Source organism: Pteropus medius, unplaced genomic scaffold (genome assembly GCF_902729225.1).
Source record: "Pteropus medius unplaced genomic scaffold, Ma_sr-lr_union100, whole genome shotgun sequence".
NCBI classification, from domain to species: Eukaryota; Metazoa; Chordata; class Mammalia; order Chiroptera; family Pteropodidae; genus Pteropus; species Pteropus medius.
In genome coordinates this window covers 24382580-24407547 of record NW_024347791.1, presented here as the reverse complement: position 1 = coordinate 24407547, position 24968 = coordinate 24382580, and the positions used below count along the sequence as shown (strand labels likewise).

Sequence of the window (24968 nt, the reverse complement as noted above, 5' to 3'; positions counted from 1 at the left end):
TGTTGCTTTGATTACAAAAAAGTTCATAAGAAGATCTTACAAATAATACAAATAGAAAGGGAAATTTATTGCAAAGAATTATTTGTTTGTTTTCCAGTGAAGCGTTAGTAAGGCAAGCTTAATGTAAACTATTTTAAAGTGAGTAATAAAAATAAAAGACATTTATATACAGGAACAATTTAAAGAGAGGTTGGGTATATAAAAGTTGTCATATGATTATCACAGAAACATCTGATCAACAAATCTGCTAGCTGTTGTTGGAAATACAAATACACAGCATTCAAATCAAATAGTCCTTGATTTGAGAAAAATCAATAAGAAAATAAGTCTTTTAGCAACGAAAACAATTCAATAGTTAATGTATCTAAGAGTTCTTGGGTTTTTTTAATTTCATATTTGTAATTTATTTTGCTGCATTCCATTAAGGCAGAATGCCACTGAACCTCAACTGAGATATTTCAGTTGGCCAGTGTAACAAGATTGAGATTTGAAACCAGAAGTGCATTGATGGATAGTATGCATTTTTCTTTTTTAATGGAAGAATTTGAAGTAGAATATCAGTTAAAATATATTTAATCTCCCATTAGAAACAAAGGTGACTCTATTATATCTGATCCAAACAGATGTTTTTTATTCATATTCTATACTTTGATAATGCGTAGCAAAACATAACAAATATTGAGTCACCATCCAATAAGATACATCAAAATATAGCTTGAGAGTTGTGATATAAATAGTAGTCATTTCCTTGGTAGCTCTTATTAATTTTTTTTAGATATAAAAATATAAAAACAGAAGATTTTTGTTTCCAGATATATATTTTTATTCATGAGCGGTTTTTGTCAGAAGTCAAGATATGCCCTACTATATGTCCTAAATGCTATCTATTTTACAGTACACTAAATATTATTATTACCTGTAGATACCATGGGACTCCTTTTACATAATGGATTCCAGTTTTCTTACAGAGTTGCAAATGAAAATGTTATCAATGAGCTGAAGAACCTGGAATTAATAACTTTGCAACATTATAACAAATAGGTAGTCCTGATGTTTTGTTCTTATTTTAACATATCAAATATATTTCATTGCTTACATTAGAGTAGCAGATTGAAAACATCTGCTCACTTGCCACTATTCCACCAGCAGCTGAAAATCTTAGATCATTTTCCATAGGCCTACGTGTACCAGGGCTATAATCCAGCTGCTGAGACTTGATATGGGGCCAGATTAATATTCAAGAGCTTTTGAAATGAAAATAATGCTTCTTGCCAAAGATTCGAACAATGATAGACTCCATTTGCTGTTCCCTTCTCTCTGCTCTTCTTTAGCACCCTTCCTAACCTGATTAATTTGCCCCCTCCCATCATCCCCTCTATCCTCTCTTTACAGCTCCATCACCTGTCATGACAATTAAGAAGGATCGTACATCCAGAAATAGTATCTCCTTATCCTGGCAAGAACCCGAACACCCTAATGGGATCATATTGGACTACGAGGTCAAATACTATGAAAAGGTAGGAAGACAATGTGAAAGGGCTGGGTTGTATAGAGAAAGAGGTTCTTTCTCGAGAACTGTACTCACTCTTGCAAAGAAATCAGTACCATTGCTAAGAAGTGATAGAGCTCTGTTTAAAGCTGATGCCATGTGAAACGTTTGATTTATTGGTAGAGAGGGGCTTAGAAATTATTGTGTAGAATATCTCCCATTCTACAGTGATAAGCCACAGCAGAGATGTCACTACCAAACCTAAGTCATCTAGTTTGGCAATGGAAATGATATTTATGTCCTTTCACACTAAGTCCTATGCTCTACCAACTATTTTATAGTGATTCCTTAACCTATTGATGAACTATTCTTAATTCATTGCCTTAAGCATCATTATTTGACCTTCACATTCACATGAACTTCATTCACTAGAGATAGGAACATTGGACTAGTAACAAAACCCCTGTAATATTATTGAACTGATGAAGAAAAGCTTTCTTGACTTTGTACAAAGAAATTTAGAAGATGGGAGTAGGTGTATAAGTCTGCCTCACATCATAAAATTGTGATTCAGCAATGAAATTATAAAAAACATAGGTACATGGTGATTTATAAGTAGAATTTAGGCCATGATATTTCATCAATAAATAGCACTTATTCCTCTCTGGTTATGAATTATGGTGAGGTTTGAAAGCAAGATGAATTCAAACCTTATCATCAGAGACAAATGGTTCTATAGCTATTAATGTGAACACAACATATTTGTGTATCTATTTATAATAGTTTACAAAATATTTTAAAGTGAATTAAAAATAAATCATGGATATTGAATTTGAGTTGAAAGAAGTGAGTCTGGTCTCATAATGGAGGGCCATGATCCAAAGGAACCAGAGCAGTGGAGAGAAAACTGTTTATTGGTGGCCTGAGCTTTGAAACTATAGATGATAGTTTAAGAGAACATTTTAAAAAATGAGGCACATTTACGAATTGTGTGATAATGAGTGACCCCAAACAAAACGTCCCAGGGGCTTTGGTTTTGTGACTTATTCTTGTGTTGAAGAGGTGGATGAACATTCGATGACCCAGTGTGGTGCTGTCAAATACTCGTCGATCATGATCTTCTGATTTTAAAAGTGTGACAAGATAACCTGTGCAAATGTAAGACTTTATGTTGTAGATGACGCAACACAATACAAAGAAAATTAATGATGTGACTCATTTCAGACGGGATAACAGAACCAGAAAACACTCATCCTTTAGATCTATGGGGCTGATTCAAAAATACAATTAAGCTACATTCATATTTTTTACAAACATAAATTTTCTGTACTTATTTCAAACTCTCCCAACAAAGCACAATATGCATCCTTATTTTTAAACAAAATTAATCATTGCAGGAAAAGAAATGACAATCTATTTTTATTCCCTAAACATTTTAAAATTTGATACATACATATATGTGATATTATTTAAATATGTATTTATACAAATATTTGTATTGTACATAGAAAAATGTAAAAATTATTTCCAAATATATATGTAATGCTTAGAAATATTGCGAATCTTTCACTAGATTTTAAGCTCTATGAAGTCTATCTCTTTTGACTGTCTAGTTTAGTAATGATGATAAACAGAGCTTAGTTCTGGGTATATGCTCAATATTTTCTTTAACAAATGAAATGTTTTCTGTAAAGTAAATATACCTAACCCCCATCAATATTTAATATTTTAACTCAAAAGCTATCTAATACATAACCAGAATCTTTAACCAAAAAGCGTCTGTAACCTACGACCTTTTTTCTGCAATGTTCTACCTAGTTTTGGTTGATGATGTGCATTATTTCATATAATCTATTCCGGACTCCATCCCAGGTACAGGGACATTCCACTATTGCTCAAAATCAGGTAACCCTTGAAGTGCTCAGTATATATTAATGAACATTAGAGGAAAAACACAATTCTATGTTAATCTAATTTTTGTGGACAAGGCTCGACACAAAAAAACTTTACTACTAATGTATAAAGTGAATCTCAGTGTACAATGTGAATCTCTGAGGAGGTCCTTTTAGAGAAATATTTTTAGACTTTGATCTGGAGATTTTTGTCTCTATTAAACTGTGACTTAAATACAATGCAAATTTAGTTGATGGTGAGAAAGTTAATAATGTACAGCCACATACAGAATCTTCATCTTTTTAAATTAAATGTTTTACAATTAATAGAATATTTTCTACCTGAGAATGAATAGGGCAATCATTAGGTTTAATTCAAAGGCGTATATTCCTCTTTGTAAATTAATTCTTTTAATTAGGTTGAAGCTTTCAGCCTTGGCTTTGAAGAGAACAGATTTTTGCTCAGATATTCACTAATCAGAAGGAATGAAAACTAACTTTTTCTGCTTTATGTGCAGGGCGCAAATTAATATATCCAAATTAGGAAACTCTGTAAATATTTTTATCTTAAAAAAATGTCTTTAAAGAGTGGAATGATTATTATGTCTCTTATCTGTCATATGCTCTGTGTTAAAATTTAAAATTGTTTTGAGTGGTTCATTTTTATTACCACTTGATACATTATAAAGATTTGATGTTAACATGATTTTTCTTGTCTCAAAGCAGGAACAAGAGACAAGTTACACCATTCTGAGGGCAAGAGGCACGAATGTTACCATCAGTAGCCTCAAGCCTGACACTACATATGTATTCCAAATCCGAGCCCGAACCGCAGCTGGATACGGGACCAACAGCCGCAAGTTTGAGTTTGAAACTAGTCCAGACTGTATGTATTATTTTAATGTAGAGTATGTGGGGGAGGAAGGGGGGCTCTTGTAAAAAGTGTCTGATAATTTATTCTTACTCTAAGTTTTAACTAAGTATGATACACTGAAAGTATATTGCTTGAGACGTTTAACAATTTGCATAGCATTGCGTCTGGGCATTTGTGTTTGTATAGATGTACATGTGTTGTTATTTTATGTTTTTTATTTAACAAATCAAACATATTCTAATGCCTGGAATTCTTCTTATTTTCTATTAGTCCTAAATTGCTTTCAGGAATATTGTTTAGTATGGTACCACACTTCCAGTACCTGTTAATACGGATATTCCAGGTCCATTGACTGATTCAGTGAATTACAAAAAAGAAATTTGCTAATTCATTAGGATCCTAATTTTCTTTTAATTCTCAACACAATCAACCTTATATCACTTAGAGATTAAAGATTTTTCTAAATCCTAATTTATCACCTCATTAAAATTCACAAACTATTTTAATAGCTCCATCTGTTTGACCCAAAATTTGGATAAAATTTGTCTAAAATTGGTCTAAATATTTTCCCAATAACATTTTTCTGCAAAATCATGACTGTGGCCCTAATATAAAATGAACACGAGTTAAAGATTTTATTTAACTTATTAATTAATTAATGAGACTAGTAAGAGATTAAAATTGATGCAAAGGGAAATTTAAACATATATACATATATATACACACACACATGTACAAACGTGTGTACGTATAATCAGGAATACTTAAATAAATTTGCTAGTAGATTGCAAAATGGTTAATATCTTATAATAAATTATAAAAAATAAATGTAACGATTGGAGTCAAGTCTTCTACAGTACATATCAATTATGTCTCTATCTTCACTTTCTACTCTTAATATGTCATTTTTCTCTGGCACCTATATTTCCTATTTCCTAAATATTTTGTTCATTATATAAATATATATTGTATTGGTATGGTAATATTTTTATGACCTAATAGAAACATTCAGGATGACCAAAAAATTATAAAAATGGCTTAAGTTACTCTGATAGAGTATATATATTTTTGGCACACTTTTTGTCAGACAATTAGATATGCTGCTTACAATAACAAGTTGTACATTCTGCAAGCTATTGAGATTCTAATGTTCTCAGAAGTCATCGGCTCACAGCTTAAACCTGACAATTCTGCTTGGAAGAGAGCTGCCATCCTCAGTACACAAATCTATACTCCAGCCCTCTCCTAATCCTCCTTCATGGAATGAGCATGAAAAAAACCACTCTCTGAGGACACAAGAAACTAAATGCTATAAATACCATGATAGTCACGTGAAAAATGGTTAAAACAAATTTAAAATTTTAAGTAACAAAATAACAAAATATAATTGCAATTTAACATTAATAATTCTAAATCTTTTTTTATAAATTAAGTGGTGCAAAGAAAATTTCTTATTTTGAAATTTGACTGATTCAGTGAATTACAAAAAAGAAATTTGTAGATTGTCTTTTTTTCAAACTTTTAAATAGTTTTTAGAATTAACAAACAAAAGCTATATTTGATTTACCATGAATGATTTCAAATCACAGATATAGAAAAAGCAAATGTTTATTATATCCTGTGGTATAAATTAGGCATATTAAGGGCAAGAAAGTCAGATCACCATTAGATAAACATTATATGGATGCATATTTTGGAACATCAATCTAATCTTGCATATTCTTAATTAGCATTAACTCTATCTGATAAGTAAATTTGTAACAACAAAAAATTCCAAAATTCTAATGTGATTCCAAATTTACCATAGATATTATTGTGGTAGTTATACATAAACTTCTAATGAGGCTTCAGTATCTGAGACTTAAATGTTCCATTTAAAAACAGCAGATTCTTGAGAATTTTGCCAAATGTGTTTTATATTTTCAATACATCCTTTGATCAAGAGAGAGCAGAAGAGAGGATAAGAAGAAAAAATATGAGCTTTTTAACATCACCCTCTCCATTTATTAAAAAAGTTGAGTCGCACAGTTTGATCCTTTTTTAAATCAATTTACTCTTATTGCTTTACCATAGAATTCTTCTAAACTTTAAATATAGATGAGGGGGAAAGGTGCATATTGTCTTAAGGGGAAAAGGACAAAATCAATTCTCACTCCGTTTTTAAAAATCAAAATGATATACAGTTGATCCTTGAATAGCTTGGTGGTTAGGGGTGCAGACCACCTGCACAGTTGAAAATCCACATATAATTTAAATCAGCACTCTGCGTGGGCAAATTCCCAAATGCAAATAGAAAATACATATTCAGAAAAACTCTAAGGTTTTAAGACTCGTTTTTGTTATATATCGATATTTAATCGATGAAAAAGACTTGTGTTTAGATTTCTTTAACAGTTTGCTGTTTATATATATATTTTTTTTATTTTATGAAAAGTTCTCACTTATAACACATGTAAACATTTCTTAGTCGAGTACAGTGTACTTTGAGCTGGAGTTCAGATAATATTTTCTGATCTTGGTTTATAGTAAAGATGTGGAGGCACCGTGAAGCATATATTTTCCTAAAATGTCTTGTTTTTATATATCTGTGTTTTACATCTATTATCATCCTCCTTTCACAGATGAGGAAACTAAGGCATAGAGAAGTCAAGTAAGCTTTCAAAAATCACACAACTAGTAGGAGATGGGTCTGATTCTAGAACCCATATATTTATATGACAGCGTAATATGGCATTTTTATACACATTTCATTTGATCCTCTTCTTCAAGCTATTCAAATACTATTATTTCATTTTATACATGGCTTATGACAAAAGTTTATTTTTTCTGAGGTCACATGGTTAATAAGTGGGATCAGTGAGCCTACAGTCTCCAGATTTTGGACTGCTACTGATCCAGTGCTATTATTTTACATATTAAGGAAAAAGATGTTAAACTAAAACTCACAGAAAGCACAGAATGTATAGAAGTCAAAGGGCTTTCCTAGAGTAAAGGCAACATCCACCAAAGCCAGAAGTACCACCAATATGACATGTTTGGGAAAGCAGACAGTCCTACTGTCTGGAAACCCTGAGTGGGCAGAAACTACATCCTCAATAGAGTTTTATGTGATTGATTTATTACTTGTGCTTGTAATATTCTCTGGTATATTAGGTAGTGGTGAGTGTGTGTGTGTGTGTGTGTTTTGTGTTTTGTGTTTTGTGTTTAAATAATAGTACATAATTTGAATATCCAAGGAATTTCAAGAGTAAAAATATGTGGAATAAAGCTGAGACTTGAAATTGAAGGATTCTATTGGATATTACTGTCCAAGAAGATGAGTCCCAGGGAAAATTCAATTAGCACTCCTGAATGCCTCCCACCTCCTTTTCATTGTTTTAATGAGTGAGTGTGCAGCAACCGTAATCTCTTGGATTCTAGTAGGAGACATTAAGGCAGCCTGACAAAGGTAGAATGGAGTCATTATATAGTGAAATTTGTATGATAAAATTAGGCATTCATATATAATTTTATAGAATATAAATACTTTTGCCAGTTTTTCACTGGGAAAATGAAATAATAAATATATATAACATTTATTAAACACATACTATGTGCCTAGCACTGTCCTGAATGTTTTACTTTATTAATTCATTTAATCTTCCAAGATCACATTATGTCATACAGCAAATAAGTACAAATCCAGGCATTTTGGTTCAGGAAAATGAACTCCTAACCAGCCTATTTTCGGGAGAGAAAACTGAAAGATGTGTTTAAATGAGAAGTGGCTTGAAACGGGGGAGCAGTAAATTGTTTTTCTATGACATATGATGGATATCGATTTTTAACTAATTAGTAAACAACTCTATAACACACAGTTAATCAATATAATTCATTCAAATATTTGCTCATTTCAGTAACAAGAATCATCCAATTGAGGTATATGCTTTACATAGCCTCTGGAATTTCTAGACATTTTGAGTTAGAGGAAATTACAGAGAAGTCCTAGTTTAACCATGTCTTTAATGGAAAAAGAAATAGGGACCCTTTCTTCTATTATGTTCCCCCTCCCAATTTCATCGATCTTTATTTTATAAACTGGCTAAAATTTACCAGAGGATTCAGAATTTGCTGCTCCTTATGAATTATTATTCTATGTTTATAGACCGTTACTGAATCACTACGTTGGGTTATTTTTACAACCTATTTACAGATCTATAGCCAGTGGATAAGGATGTACCAGTTCAGTTCTTCTAGGAAATAGATATTAAGATAGAATTACAAGAGCTTTATAGAGGAAATACAGATAAAAGATAAGGAAGAGAGGAGCAGAAGTGGGCAGGCAGCACCTCAGACTGAGATGAAGTTCAGCCGCCCACGAAGAGATGGAGAGAAAGAACAGAAATGAGGAAGACAAGCTTCAGACAGCAGTGTAGTTCTGAGGGTCTTGCTAATCTGATTGGGGTCTCCAGAGTGAAGACTGGCCCTAGGAGAGCCCTGCATTGGGCAGACACGGGCCAGCTCCAGTTCCCTTGCCATGTTTAGTCACCGAGGAGAATGTGGCTTGTGCATTAGACTGCAGTGGATCCTGAAGGAGAAGCAGCTGGAGGCTGTCTGCCTACTGCAGGCTTGGCAGCAGAGATCTGAGCAGGCACTCCCATGACTGCCACAATGGTATAAACAATAGTTTGCTGGGAGTAAAGAATAAAGTACGGCAACAGTTTATATAACGAGTGTGCATGCCATCCTGCATATCTGAGCTTTTTTTTTCAGATGCTGAGAAAATGTCTAACAGTCTTTCTGCCGTGTTACTATATTTGCCTCCTTTAACTAGTCCTAAAACTGCATTATTTTAGAGAAAACCTTTCAAACGTAGATTTCGACCAGATTGAAGATGTGACATTGGCTTCTGGAGAGCTAATAGTATTCAAATAACCAAATTTACTCTTCTAAACTCTTCTTTTGGTATATCAGTCATTCACTTGTTCCATCAGCATTTATCGTGAAAGAATTACATGTTAAAGTAAGAGCAAATGAAAGAGTTATCCCAGGAACTACGTTTATTTTAGAAAGTCTAGAGATTAGGGTATTTATAGAGTTTGTTAGCAGATGAAGCTGAAGATTTAGACAGGAGACAGACTTTAAGGGGCTTTATATGTTCTGCTATAGAACATATTATCCTGAAAGTAATGGAGAGCCCCGCAAAAATTTATGCATGAGAATAACATGATCAAATTTATGGTTTAGAAAGAAGACTCTGGTGACCAGTTAAAAGGAAAGGCACGTAAATCGAGAATAATTAGGAATTTCTAATTGTAATCCAGAAGAGAAATAAAGATATAAACTAAGATATTCTAAAGGGCTTAGTGATTAATCAGATATAGACTGATCAAGAGAGGAAGAGTTCAAGGTGACTTCATAATTATGGTCTACATCCTCGCTGCCAAAATGTTGGAGTCTGGAATCAGCTGCATCAGCATCACTGGGAGCTCAGAAGAAACGCACAATCTCATCCCCTACTCCAGACCCACTGAATCAGAAACTGCTTTCCAAAAGATACTCGAGTGGTTTCTATGAACATTAAAGTTAGAGAAGTATCTGTCTATGTCAAGGGTCAGTAAACTTTTCCTATAAAGGGCAAGATAATAAATATTTTAGCCTTTGTGTACATGAAGTCCCTGGTTCTCGTACTCTACTTGGCTATTTGTTATAGTCTTAAGGCAGCCGTAGACAATACACAAATAAATGTGTTCCAATACAATTTTATTTATGAACACCGAAAATTTTAATTTTGTATAATTTTCATGTCACAAAATCCTCTTGTTTTGACTTTTTAGGATCATTAAAAATGTAAAACCATTCTAAGCTCCTGAGCTATACAGAAACTGAGGGCAGGCCAGATTTGGCTACTGGGCCATTTTTGTCAATACTTTGTAGATGTTGGGCCATTTACAAAGGTAGGAAATACTGGGAGAGGAACAACTCATTTGCGGTATATGTTGAGACTCATAGGACAGATGTTATACCACCTTTTAAATGAATGTAGATATCGGAGACTAAACCAGCTTATTTAGAAAGCTTTTATAATTTCATTATAGGAAATCTAACCTGTTCTCCATGTTCCTCTGCTAACTTCTACTTTATCCGTTGAGCTTCTTGCCAGTGAGGATAGAGGAAGCTAGTCCAGTATGTCGTAGTCTTTGATTGTTGCCATTGAAACAGAATATTTAATCTTATTAATTAGAAATTTCATGCAAAATTATAGGAAGTACTTTTTTAACTCAGTAAAGAATTATTTTTTATATTTTATCAGGCAGTAAGCCATATTTCAGGTAAAAGTATAATAAATGTAACTTAATTTGTCAGATTTTTCATGTAAATGTTAGTTACGATGTGTGAATGCCTGGTCTTTTTAAATTTTTTATCTCTTCAACCTCACAGCTTTCTCTATCTCTGGTGAAAATAGCCAAGTAGTAATGATTGCCATTTCAGCGGCAGTAGCAATTATTCTCCTCACAGTCGTCACCTACGTTTTGATTGGGAGGTGAGTCCACAGTCTGTTTTATGACTTACTTTCATAATTGCTTCGCTTGCTACTCCTCCCCCACCCCCACTCACTGCTGCTGAAATATGAAAGTGTGGCCAGCAATGTTAAGAATGTCTCCATTGATATTCTAGGTCTCTTTTTCCCCTTCCTTTCATTTCATCTTTAGCTTTGATTTTCTTTTTTTACATTAAATTCCCCCTCACCCCACTCCCCCCCTTTTCACTTCCTCTAATACACACCTCTTCCCTGTTTTAACTTCACTCTCGGTTTTGACTTTCTTTTTCCAATTATCCCTTCACTCTTTAAATACACCTCAGATTTCCTGGGCTCTTTCTCACCCTAAACACTGGTAACACTGCACAGCACTAACCACTAACAATGGAGACTGTACCCTTCATTCATTCTAACAGCAGTTGTTAAAAAATACTATAAACACTTTCTAAGGCCATTATAAAAACTCAACTGAAGGGGTCTGCGCAGTGGGGAAGCGACTCTATGTATCTCCTCATTAAGCAGCTTTCCAGGAGCCTCAGAGAAAGAGGCTTTCTACAGAAAATTTAGAAAATATGAAGTCATTAAACTTTCACTAAAGCATTTAATTGTTTGAGGAAAATGCTCTATTTTTGTGTGTGTGCTTTGCACATTGTGAGCATAGATAATTATTTCAAGTATATATTTTTTTCTGTGTTTTCTTCCCTTAATTTACCTCTAGGTTCTGTGGCTATAACAAGTCAAAACATGGTGCAGATGAAAAAAGACTTCATTTTGGGAATGGACATTGTAAGTTTCTAAACTGTATTGGTGTTTTGGTTTTAACACTAGTTTTAGCAGTGGTTGATTTATAATTGGATAACTTTCCCTAACAAAGAGAATCCAATTCAAAAGTAGTTCTATAAATAAAAAATAAATAAATAAATAAATAAATAAATAGCAAATTAAAATTTATTTAAACAGAGAAGGAAATTCATGGCTCTGCATTAAATAATTTTCACATGGCCACATTTCAGCATACTCAAGCTAAAGTGAAGGGTAACCTGTGGTTCATATTTAAGTCATGCACATAATGGGAAATAAGTACTATACTCAGCTCTACATAGTTGAAAGGCAAAGCGTATCTTCAATTTCCTTATTACTAGTCCTTTGCTAAAATCTAAATAGGAACCTTTTCCCTTTCCTAACTGCCAAGTAAATATAAACAACATCTGTTTATGTAAAATGCCTAACTCCATTTGGTCAGCCAACCAGGAGAGCTTCTTTAGAATCAACTGTTTATTTTAAAGTTACATGATACCCAATAGGTAGGAAAGCCAGTACTTTCCTCCCATATTTTAATAACAACCAATTTAGTCATTTAAAAAAAAATCTAAAATAAATATTCTTTTTAGGAAACAAAGTGTTTATATCTAATAAAAAGATTTTTTTTTCTTTTTTCTGGTGAAATGAATCATCGCAGCCACTTTGCTTTTTCAGATTATGGCTCAGTTTAATGTGATAATTACTAATCAGCCTTAAAGTGAATAGCATGTTCTCATGGAAACTAGTATGGAGACTACTCAAGCTTAAGTGCCCTTAAGTAATCTCAATATAACCACTATAGTCTTCTAAGAGTTACTTTCTTTGACATTCATTATTGCTTTTTAAAATTATTTTCAGCTCAACATGATACTTTGTATTAGTCATTGTCTTTGCATCTCAAAAATTTTTAGTTGTCTTTACTTGAGATGTTTTTACTCAAGTAAAAACTTGATGACCTGTTGCTAACATGCAGGAGGCATACAGTAGCTTGAAAAAAAAATATTTTCCAAAATGTAAACTGATGTGGGATGGACACAGCACCAGGGTTTGCAGAGATCATTGTTTGTTTTTTTCCATCTGTCCATTTCACTGTTGTCATTATAGAATAATTCACCAAAAAAAAGGCAAAGTACTTACTATCTTCCTAATGTCAACATTTCATCATTTCAAATTAGTTAGGTGACCAACTCAAAAGCCTTAAAAGAGTACTTGAAGAAATTACAGCATATTTGTCTAGCTGTTTTTCATGGTGCCACAAAACACTTAAGATTGCCATGTATAAATTAGTGAGACCAGTTACATTCTTTTGGATTAAGTTGCTCATAATTTGAGTTGGCCAATCAACGTAAATATTATCTTTAGAGCAAGACCATACTGATTTGGTTCCTTATATGGGAACTGTCATTCTCAAGAATTTGAAGCATTGATAAATTTCTGTGTGCCAATTTTATGCAGGTATCTCTGGTACTCTGATCTCTTTTTAGCTCTAGGTTTTTATGGTAAAGTTTGTTGAAACTAATTCTCTTCAAATGTACAATATTCTTATGATAGACAAACAGAAAAGAAATGCATTTTATCCTAGCTGGAAGGGCATAAAGTAACTTATATGTGTGTCATAAACTATTTGTGCCTTAATGCTACAGCTGGTTTATTTTAGACCATTTATTTGGTATTACTTTAAAAAGCTCTAGCTATGAGCTATTCCCTCCAGCCTTGTTACAAATCTCATAATATCGCTTCAAAAGGAAAGAAATGTGTTTCACCTCCTAAGATCTTGTCCCATTGCCCTCTCTAGCTGGGCCTTTTTACTTTTTTGCTATCCTTAGGGCAACTCATGCTGGTAAAATGGAAATGTAAATTATTGTGTTTGCACAGAATGAGCTGTAAAGTAGTGCAGCTTAACACGTGTGCATGTGTTTATTACCTGGTTTTCTTGACACAGCCCAGTTACTCTGTATGTTGCCTTTAATTATTGATGTGAGGGGATTATGTGCCTTGCATCCTGAATCACCTGGTTTCTTGAATCTCTGGGGTCAGCAGTTAAAATTCAGGAGCCAAAGCCCCCACAGTGAACAGGCCGTTTTACTTGGGAATGTGTGTGTGTGTTTCTATTTGTATTGTTTCCCTAAATGTCATGTAGACAGAAAAGCTATTTACTTGGTTTTAATTGATCATAATGAATTCGACTGACTGTATTTGGAACTCATTATTTTATTTTCAGATTATTTAGTAACACACCTCTCTCTATGGCTGGCAGGTACTGAAAGGTAACTCTAAAGCACAATTGCAAGGCTTTTTAAAGCCAGTGCTTATTTCAAATATTTGAGACATTGTTGCTGGTAACTCATTTTATAATCTTCTTTGTAAATTCTGATGTCATCAAATTTCTCACAAATTGATTTCCTTAAGTTCATCAAGGTAAGACATTTGTAATTGCTTACTAAAAAAATTTTTTTCGTTTTTACCTAATTTTTTAAAGTGTTTTGTTTTTCTTAGAAAGAAATGCTAGATTTTCTTCTTATGCTATCATTTCCTTACCTTACTATTACCAGAAACAAAGCAAAACTGGTTGATCACAAATCATAGACTCCATATGAGGCGAGTCTTCATTAAAATGTAACCAAATCGACTAAACAAAAAGATTCTGACAAGACTTTATTTCATAAGATCTTTTAGTATGTCTATGGCTACTTTTATTGTTTTCCTTACTCCAAAGTTTTTCTTCATATGATAATTTGAAAGTATGATAGGTTTCCTTAATCAGTTTGCTTGTTTTAAGGCTAAAATGTTTTAGTACTGATAATGCTAGAAGTAGTTTTAGTGTAGTAATAAATTATATAGTAGACCACTTTACTAAAGAGAGACTCTGCCATATGTTTTTATAGGTAGGAATAATGTTTATAATGGTGGCAGAAGCATGCAACCTATCTGTGAGCTCAAAAGAAATGGTCATTTCTGAGTCCAATTTCTGTCTCCAGGAAACCTCAATGATATTAATAATTGTGAATAAATGTTCTTACATAAAAATATTAATAATGACATTTTGGGGGAACTAACTACATAACAAGCACTCACCCTAGGCACTTCAATAGCAAGTTTTAAAGAACTTTCTTTTCTGTGATGTCTAATAGCTAATTCTTTTTGCTAAACTATTCAAAATAGAAAAAACTTCAAAAGTAGAGTTCTCCCTTCAAAAACTAGTCCACACATAGTTTGCCTACAGCAAGGGCAAAGGGCTTGCAGTTTCCTTATTTCTGTGGCTATTTACTCCCTAGCTATTGGTGTCTTCTCAAATATCTACATTCTTCCTCAAAATAGTGTAGCTATTCTTTTGCAGTATCCGTATCAACACCGGGCAGAAGTAGTAGTGTCAGCCTTTTTTCTCCAATGTTCTCAATTCGCTCCTTCACCTTCCCATTTCTATTCTGCTGTCTCAAAATTATCTGAAGAAGCAGCCGAGGAAAATAAGAGTTTTTACTTCCCATCTCTCTTGGCCAATATTTTTTAATAATCTATTTATTTTTATGTCTATATTTGTTTACTCAAAGCCTCTATAGAAGCTTTGAGTGAACAAATATAGACATAAAAATTATTTTATGTCTATAAATTATTGACATAAAAATTATTTTATGTCTATAAATTATTGACATAAAATTATTATGTGGTATCACCATGGCATTCACGAAGTTGTACCGTATGTCCACAAACTGATCATTTTGTAGCCCAGACTCTGAAATCCTGGACTCATTGGCCTACTGTCCATTGTACTGAATTCTCTCAGAACAATTGCTGTCATCACAGTTTCTACAACTATTTCCCAAAAGTACAAAACTGACTCAAAGAAATCTTTGGCTCATCATAAAATGTTCAGTTTCAATTTTGCCAAAAAGATTCTTCCATTATAAAATAATATTGGACAAATAAAGTCTTATTTTATTTATTATTTTTAGGATAAAAAAATTATTCAATATTCTAGTGTGATAAATGAACAAAATATATCACCTTTAAACATCTATGTTCTTTGATAAAATAATGTTACCAATATTTTTAACCAGTATTACCAAAATTAAAAAGAAAACCAAAAATATCAGTACATACACTATAGGAGTTAAATTACATTTTCCTTTAATGTTAGAGCATGTTCATGTACTTTAATAGATATTAGGCTCACTTTTTAAAATATTACTTTTTTCACAAGAAAGTTTATTGAACATTCCAAATTGTTTCTAATATGAGATGTTATTTCAAATGATAGGAATCTCACTCATATTGAATCAGATTCAGAATGATTCTCCTATATCTTTTGTCTTTGCTATTTTGATTACAGAAATCATGAAAAATTTTCCTATTCAGAATAATTAAATAAATTATAAAGGTTTATATTTAATAAACTATAACATAATTTATCTTTGGAATTTAGCTCTTTAACATCATTATCAAACTTATAGAGAATAATTATATTGCCTTTAACCTGTTGAAAAGCTACACAGTAAGATTTTAGTTAGTTGATGCTATATTAATATATACATATGATACCCATATTATATATGTGTAAATTTACAACTTAAAGTAGATCTATAATTGTAGAGTGGAATTTTGATTGTGAAGGTTAGTAAAAGCATAAGTATCAGAAGACATGCCATTTTCTATCCTTTAATTAATTTATCTGTAATTACAGCAGCTATCTCATCTTATAAAAAAGTGTATCACAAACTTTGATTTATTGTCAGATGTGGCATTGTAATAGATATTTGGTTACCATTTATGAAATTGTAAATGTGCAATAGGGTAATGGTATGCACTCACAAGTGCTAATGGTAATAAATTACTGGGCCTGCACAATTCTGAGCCATCTTTTTATCTTTAAGATCCTCCTTAAGAAAAAGAATGTCCATTTTCTAATATTTTTGCAGAGAAAGCTCATTGTGGTTTCACTTTATGTTTCATTATGGGGGACTTCTTTTTAGAACTTGGTCAACACTTAGTCCTAACTGCCAATTTCTGTGATACCTTAGAATAAACTAAAAATTGGTGTCCTTTATCATAGTGGGGATTATTTTTAACCAATAATGTTATCATGAAACTTGCTCAATAAAAGTTTTATAAGTCTAGCTACAATAATACCTTTTCTTCCTTCCCTTTAAACAGTAAAACTTCCAGGTCTCAGGACTTACGTTGACCCCCACACATATGAAGACCCTACCCAAGCAGTTCATGAGTTTGCTAAGGAATTGGACGCCACCAACATATCCATTGACAAAGTTGTTGGAGCAGGTAACCACCACAATAACCCCACTGTCAATCTAGTATTGTTAGTTACAAGTTTACAGCTACAAATAAGAAACCTGAGATTGCTCAAGTTTTCAGGCCTAAGTATATTGCTATGAAAAAGCAATTTTCTGATTTCATGATCAAAGGTAGGCAATAAATAGATGGGATATTAATGGAATGTAATGATTTCAAAGATGCCAGACCTACAGACTCACAGATCATGGCCAGCTTTTTATTTATTGAATTTCAGAGGCGGCGGCAGCAACAGCTCATTCTTCCCTACGCTGATCATGTGTCACAAAGACTATCTGGCTAAATAGGGGTTACAGGATAAAAGTGTATCTTACTTTAGATAAGCTCACTAAGTGAAATTTTGGATTTGTAGAAAAGAAAGGTAATTTTAGAAAGTTCTTTGGAATTTAAAAAATAGACAACATAAAATAAAATCATAAATGACAAATTTTAAACAAATTTCATGACAAATATTTTGAGTGGATAGTTAAATAATGTGAAGTGCTCTATTTTATTACTTGCCTGTAACTTTGTAGTCAATTTATCTGTTGAAGCTTATTTTCATATAGACATCTCTTCATTCTAATCATTAATTTGATCTGTTATAAATTCATTAATCACTATGGAGCGATTATTAATAGCTGTTGCATATTCCTGATACAAATTATAGAAATTTATAAAATAATAGTATTTTATACCCTTACACAAAAACATGGACATGTACAGTACAAGAAGTGTGCATTTGAATGAAGCTAATACTCAAAAGTAAAAATAAACAATACTGTACAATAACAGTTTTACACCATCATTTCACTCTTTAATATTGCTCTACAAACACAAACTAATAATGTTGATGTGGGAAATACAGTGAAAGACTGAGAAATCAGCTTATTGAATTATGCATAACATATCAGATCAAATTTCTGCAAGTACTATATTTATGATTGATGCTTCTTTATACAAATGTGCATATAATTTTCTGTTTAGAACTTAAACAGTATTTACTATTCTAGTAGGACCACTTGAGTATTTCATGTTATCTAAATGAAATAAGTTACTAAAACTCTTTCTCTTAATATTGTATCCTCTTAAGGCTTACATGTGTAAGTAATATTAAATTATTAAATTATTGATTCATAAAAGAAACCAAGACTTCTTTTTTTCCACAATCTAAGACTTAAGGATAAATACATTCACTGTACATCCAGTTAAAACAGATATATATTGATTACTCACTTTCATTTGTATAGTTCTGCTCTGTGAACTGCTCCATGGTGCAGAGGGTGTTTGTCATTTTATTAACGTTACCCCACAAGAGTGCACTGTTCTCCAACATGGAAGCCACAGTAGCAGAACAAGGACTTTGCACAGTCAACTGGAGAATCTGATGACAGGAGGAAAAATCCACTCAGCCAATGTCCAGAAGGTCAGACCGACACATTGGGACCTTGAAATTTGGAATCTTCTGCAGTAATAAAAGCTTGTATATAAAGATGTTATTGACAAAGCTAGATGTCTAGAACACAGCGGTGTAAGACAAAGCACACTCATTAACAATAGTATTGGATAAATTAGGTAAAGAGGAGTACTTATACTGAATCAGTCAATATTCACTGGTGCTCATTAAAGAACAGATCATCTTTTCCCTTTCTATCTCCAAATATATTATAAAAAATTAGATATATGCCCCTGTTTTCAGGGTTTTGCTGCCAATATTCTCATTTGTCACATTAAGGGAATTAAGACTGTGCCTATTTTGTTTGCAAATAAGTGTATCTTCAAAATAGGTTATGCTTCTCCTAGAAGATTTCAATATCATATATGCACTAAATTCTAGTCTGTCTTGACTAGCCTCTAAAGTGTTTGTCATTACCGTGATAGAGTATAAAATCAAGACTTTGAAATGTTTTGTTCTACAAAATTTTAAACATCTACAAAAATAGATAACATTGTGTAAGAGTATAATGAACCGGCATGTACCCATTTCTACAACTACAATAACAATCCACTCATGGCCAGCCTTCTTTCATCTATATGCTTAATTTTTCAAATAATGTTGTGCATAAAAAATAAATACTTATGCTAAATTGATTAGCAATTATCTTTCAGTGTTAAAAGGCTAATTTTCTGTCAGAGCTTTTATACAAAGAAATAGGTAAAATATAAATTACTAATTTTATTCTCTAATCTAACCATTAAATCAGAGATTAAATACTCAAAATTTCCTAAAGTAGAAAATATTTATTTAACTCCCATTTTATGTTACGCATTCACATGATATTTAACTTTATTCTTGTAGATAAGTATTATCTTCATTTCACCAGATGATGAGTCAAAAGCTGAAAATTTGAATGGCCTATTATCACACAGTTATTAAAGAAAAGCAACATTACATTTGAATCTTGTACTTTTCAATTTAAAAGCCCTTGCTAGCCACTGACGATCAAAATAGTGCCTTTTCTAGAATTTTCATGAAAGTTGTGATAATTCGTATGTAGTATTTAGCTAACATACCAGCATTATTTCATATGTATTTTTGTTATGCTTCTTTTACTAAAATAGTAGAAGGAGAATGGGCTTTGAGGTTAGTACAAAGGGTCATTCTATTTAAACACAGGTATATTTTTCCCTCTATTTTAAGTGAAATAAATGTGAGTAAAAAAAAATTATTTTGAGCAATTGTGCATTGTGCATCTTAAATCAGAATATAGTATAACAATTCTCACAAAGCATGCTTTATTTTAAAAGACAAATACTGTACTTGTTAAATTAAAGAATCAAGCAACACTTTTTCTAATGATCTATTTGTAGGTATGCTTTTATATAGAAATATTCTGATCTAAATTTTCTTTCTTATAGGTACAAAGTTAATTGGATAAGACCATGTAAAACTTGATTAGATGGAATGATCAGGCATTGCATTTGCCAAGTCTTCATTAATTTTCTGAACATAATTCTTTTTAGTTAGTATAAAGAAAAATTAATATTTAACATTTTGTCTAGTATAATATATTGGTGACCATTTCTAGTATTTGATGAAATAATCACATTTCTAAATGTTGTGATTTTTAGAAATTAGCATTACTGAAACATCATTTTCTGAATTTTGGAGGTGTATACATATATATGTATACACACACTTATGTCCATATATCCCACTGAGAACAAAGAAAGAACTTTAATTGGCCCACATGAAATTCAAACGTTTCCCTTTATCTCCCTAGCAAGGGAGATAAAAGCTTGTATATACAGATGTTATTGACAGATGTTATTCATCTATCTGCTCTTTTCTAGGAATATTTGTCCAATACGACATTAACCTTGTCTTCATCATCATGACCATCTTTTCTTACATTAATATAGCATTTGGCATTTTAAAAAGCATTTTTATGTTTATTCTTCAATTTACTCTAACTTTTGAGGGGTAAATAGATAATTTATTCTTCTTAACATGGGTTTGAAGAGAGGAAAATAGTGGCAAATACTTAGATGGCACTTATTATGTGTTTGGCACTCTTCTAAGTGCTGTACATATATTAATTTCTTTAGCAGCACAAAAACCTTATAAGATAGACACAATCTGTGTTCCTATGTTTTAGATAAAAAAAAAACAAACGACAGAGAGGTTAAGACACTCACATAAAATTATAGAGCTAAAAAGTAACAATGGCAGAATTAGACCCTATACAGTTCAGTTCCAGAATTCATGCTCTGACATCCAATTTTTTTTCTGCCAATGCATTTTATTCTTTTAATTTATTTTTTAAGTATAGTTGCTATGCAATCTTATATTGATTATATTAGTTTTAGATGTACAATATAGTGATTCGACATTTTTATAACTTACAATGTGATCACCCCATTAATTCTAGTAATCATCTGTGACCAGGTAAACTTATCCCAATATATAGACTATATTTCCCTTCCACTTTCACCTATCCTCTCAGCCCCTCCTTTCTGGTAAACATCCCTTTTAGTCTTCGTTTCTATGTCTGTTTTTGTTTTGTTTTGTTTATTTTATTTTAGATTTCACATATAACTGACACCATACACTATTTGTCTTTCTTTGCCTGACTTATTTCACTTACTATAATACCATATAGATCAATCCATTGTTGTAGCAAATGGCAAGATTTCATTCTTCTTTTTGGCTGTGTAATATTTCATTGCGTATATGTGTGTGTGCATGTGTGTGCACACACATGTGTGCGGATGTATGTATGCCACATCTTTATCCATTCATCTATTGATGGACACTTACATTGCTTCCATATCTTGGCTGTAAATAATGCTGCAGTACACATAGAGTTGAATATATCTTTTAGAATTAGTGTTTTCACTTTCTTTGGATAAATACCCAGGAGAGGAATTGTTGGGTCTTATGGTATATCTATTTTTAGTTTTTTGAGGAATCTCCTTACTGTTTTCTATAGGAGCTGCACCAGTTTGCAGTCCCATCCACAGTACACAAGGGTTTCCTTTTTTCCACATTCTCACAAACACATGTTATTTGTTGACTTTTTGATAATAGCTGTTCTGACTGGTGTGAGGTAGTATCTCATTTTGATTTTGTTTTGCATTTCCATAATGATGAGTGATATCGAGTATCTTTTCATGTGTCTGTTAGCCAGATGACATCCAAATTTAAAACACAACCTATTACCCCATATTGCTTCATGATAGTGCAGAACTTTCAGAAAATGAAAATTTATTATGGATGCCTCCTTATAGTTTGTCCAAAATTAATGTTTACACGAAATAAACTGGAGCTCTCTGGTAATGTTTCGATAATCCTGTATTAAAAAAAGATCAATGAACGTTCTCAAGTTTTGCCCCTAATCCTTCCTATAATCCTAAGGAACACTCTAGCTGAGATACTGTGGTCTTCTCTACACTTTCTCCACCTTATTTACCATTATATCTCTGTGTTTTTTCATAGTATCTGTCATACTGTTGTCAGTTGATGAGTGTTTATTAAATAACTGCTTTCGGACCTTAAATGATTCTGACAAATTGCAGCATAAATCATTGTTTTGAAAATAGTGGCGAGACTAGATTACTAAGAAATGGGGAGTTTAGAGTTTCCTGGAGAGAAACAAGTCCTTTGTAGTGATGTAGTTGCTAAATTTTTAGGACAACCTGCTGCTTCTGTGGGTCGAACTACTTGGACAAAGAAGAAACTCACTTTTTTATACCTTCTGTCTGGCTGATTTACGAGGCATGAATCTTTTACAAAAATTCACAGTGAGGTTGGACCAAGAATGTTACTCCATTCCACAAAAAGCCTAAAAATGGATCATGCAATTAATTCTTTTCCGAAAAACTTTCCATTTGATATTAGAAAAAATTTTAATCTTGTACAAAACCAATCTAATAATCCACACAACGTTAGGATTTCTTCAATAAACAAGGGGCATTATATGGATGGCACTACTTTATGACTATCACTATAGCAGCAATGAGTTCGGAGAAATAAATATAAAGGGTCTCTGCTCTCAGGAAGGTCAAAATTTAATGAAAAAGCAAATCTTCTCAATAACAATATATATGAAGATAGTCCTTAAACTAGTTCCAGGCAATTTTTTAAAAATCGAATTAGACTGTTTAAAAATCAGCAACATTTTATATTCAACAAATTTTTGATTAATTGTTCATTTAAGACAACTTTTTATTGAAGACATTGAATCTAAGAAAATATTTCGACGGTAATTCGATAGGTAAAAAATGTGCTTTTATTTGATACTGTTATGTTATTGTTCTCCTTCCAGAAGCCCAGAGAACTTTACAACTAGTGTATCGATAACGCAATACACCAATACTCCAATAAAATGAATTGATAGCAGATGCTTTGATTTTCATTTTCAGAGGATCTGAGTATATAATTAAATTGGCCTTTTTAATAAAAATGGAATAGTTAGAAACACGTGAAATTTAATCTAACGCTCAACCCATAATATTCCTGCTGGTCTGTTGATTACCTGAGGAAACGGTAGCTATACAAACAAGGAGTGAAAAGTCTAATAGATATAGCTTTCAACATTTCTCTTGTTCTTTCATTTTGCATTATTCATAGTGTGATACTTAAAAATATATGAGGCTTCTCACATGGTCCATTTACTACTAAGCTGTAGATGTCCTCAGGCTTCTTAGGGAGTCTCAGATTACTATCTTCCCAAATAATTTGGAGGTCTACAATGTACATCTTCCAGGTCAAAAGCATAAATATTAAGAGGAAATAATTGCTCTCTACTGCTGATTTTTTATCATATAATTTCTTACCTTTTACTATTGTTTTGTTCTTCTGCATTCTAACAGGTGAATTTGGGGAGGTGTGCAGTGGTCGCTTAAAGCTTCCATCCAAAAAAGAGATTTCAGTAGCCATCAAGACACTGAAAGTAGGCTATACTGAAAAGCAAAGGAGAGATTTCCTGGGAGAAGCAAGCATTATGGGACAATTTGACCATCCCAATATCATTCGATTGGAGGGAGTTGTCACTAAAAGTAAGTCAAATAATAAGACCAACTTTTATGTATGTTGAGCAGAGTTTATTTAAACCTAAACTCAATCATTTAACAAGTTTAGTCTTTTTTTCATGAGTATCTATCATTCATAATAAAAAAAAAAACAGTTTAAGATTAACATGTCTTTCTTTGACAAGAGGACAGATATTTAATTAGTATTATACTGATAGTTCTATTCTAGATCTTAAAAAGCTTTAAGTCTTTAGGAGCTAAACATTTGACTATATTAATACATGCTCATTAAAATATGGTTAAAAAGCGAATTTTTTGTTATGTAGTGTAGCAAGGTAAAATGATAATTCAGATAATTCAGAAATTGCCAGGATCTCCCAGCTAGCTAGCTTTTCTTTTATTGTTCACCAGTTTCATTTAAGTTTCCAAATCTTTACCCCACTGGCTTTAGAAAAATTATGGGAGTTTGGGGAATGCTTCTGAGCTATAATGATTGAGATCATATTAGACTCAAGGCATTTTCTCAGTTCTCTGAGGATTTCAAATAATTTTGATCTACAGTCCCATATGGATTCTTGTCTGGTTTGGGGAAGCTCTGGCTCACAGCCTGTGATTGAGATCTAAACTTATTTCCATGATGATTTCTCCAGCCAGACTCAAAAGGGATCCGGTGAGGCAACTATATGATTTTTGGCTTCAATCCCAATGAAAATCTCTTGAGAATGCTGTGAGATTTTTTTTTCCTCAAGATTTTGAAACAAAAATTGAAGAATAAGCTATATTGGCAGCAAACTCCTTAGAGTGAAAGATGACATATGACAGGGAATTTGACATCCTTTATGGGATACTTCATTGGCACAACATTTACATATTGTATGGCTACCAGTAGACATTACACATTATATTTTTCACAATGATATTTTTCTTTAACATTACATGAAGCACTTTCCTAATGGTACTAATACCTATTCTCATTTTAGTATGACCAAAAAGGCAATTCCTTCTTCACAAGAGCATGTATAATCGAAATATACTTTGGTATCCTCTAGAGTTTTCTTATATAATAAATGAGATTAAGATCTTAACAATGCAGAAGAATTTATGCATAAACTGTAAACCCATATTAAGTAATGTAAGAAGCGTTTTTTCCCTCTGTACTACTAAAAATTAGGCCATACTTGTAGTAGCACTGAAATATTTTCTGACAAAAGCTTTTTTTAAGTTTTTAAAAATTAATTATAAAAACACTATTAGTAGTGGTAAGGATTAGAGAATTTTTGAATACTTTGTTCCTTTAGGGCACAAAGTATTATCCATCTACTTAATATCCATGGAGTAGAATCATGTCTTGATGGTGTTTTAATAGTCAATTTGCCATTTATTCTCCACCATAGCATCCTTACCAAGGATGCTTGTCTTTCATATCTTGAGTCCCACTGGGAGAGAAAACTCATTTGTATTTTCGTAACTATTTTTTTTAACTTTCAATTTTCACAAGCTTCTTTTTTTGAGTTGACTATTATGTGCTCAACATTGTACTGCAAACATTATTTTATTCTTACCACTATCCTGTGAATTAGATATAATTCCATTTTACATTTGAGCAAACAAAATAAAGAGCAAATAGCTTGTCTG

General features: G+C 32.3%; 1 protein-coding gene across 1 annotated transcript in view; it reads left to right on the top strand.

The window, feature by feature from the left end:
- The window catches only part of EPHA3 (EPH receptor A3), a 324803-nt gene that overhangs the window by 246374 nt on the left and 53461 nt on the right, over positions 1 to 24968 (top strand). Inside the window, exons 6-11 of the mRNA XM_039878251.1 lie at positions 1393 to 1517; positions 4105 to 4267; positions 10676 to 10778; positions 11494 to 11561; positions 16725 to 16850; positions 23175 to 23360. Coding sequence (XP_039734185.1) covers positions 1393 to 1517; positions 4105 to 4267; positions 10676 to 10778; positions 11494 to 11561; positions 16725 to 16850; positions 23175 to 23360 — 771 coding nt within the window. The remainder of the gene's footprint in view (positions 1 to 1392; positions 1518 to 4104; positions 4268 to 10675; positions 10779 to 11493; positions 11562 to 16724; positions 16851 to 23174; positions 23361 to 24968) is intronic.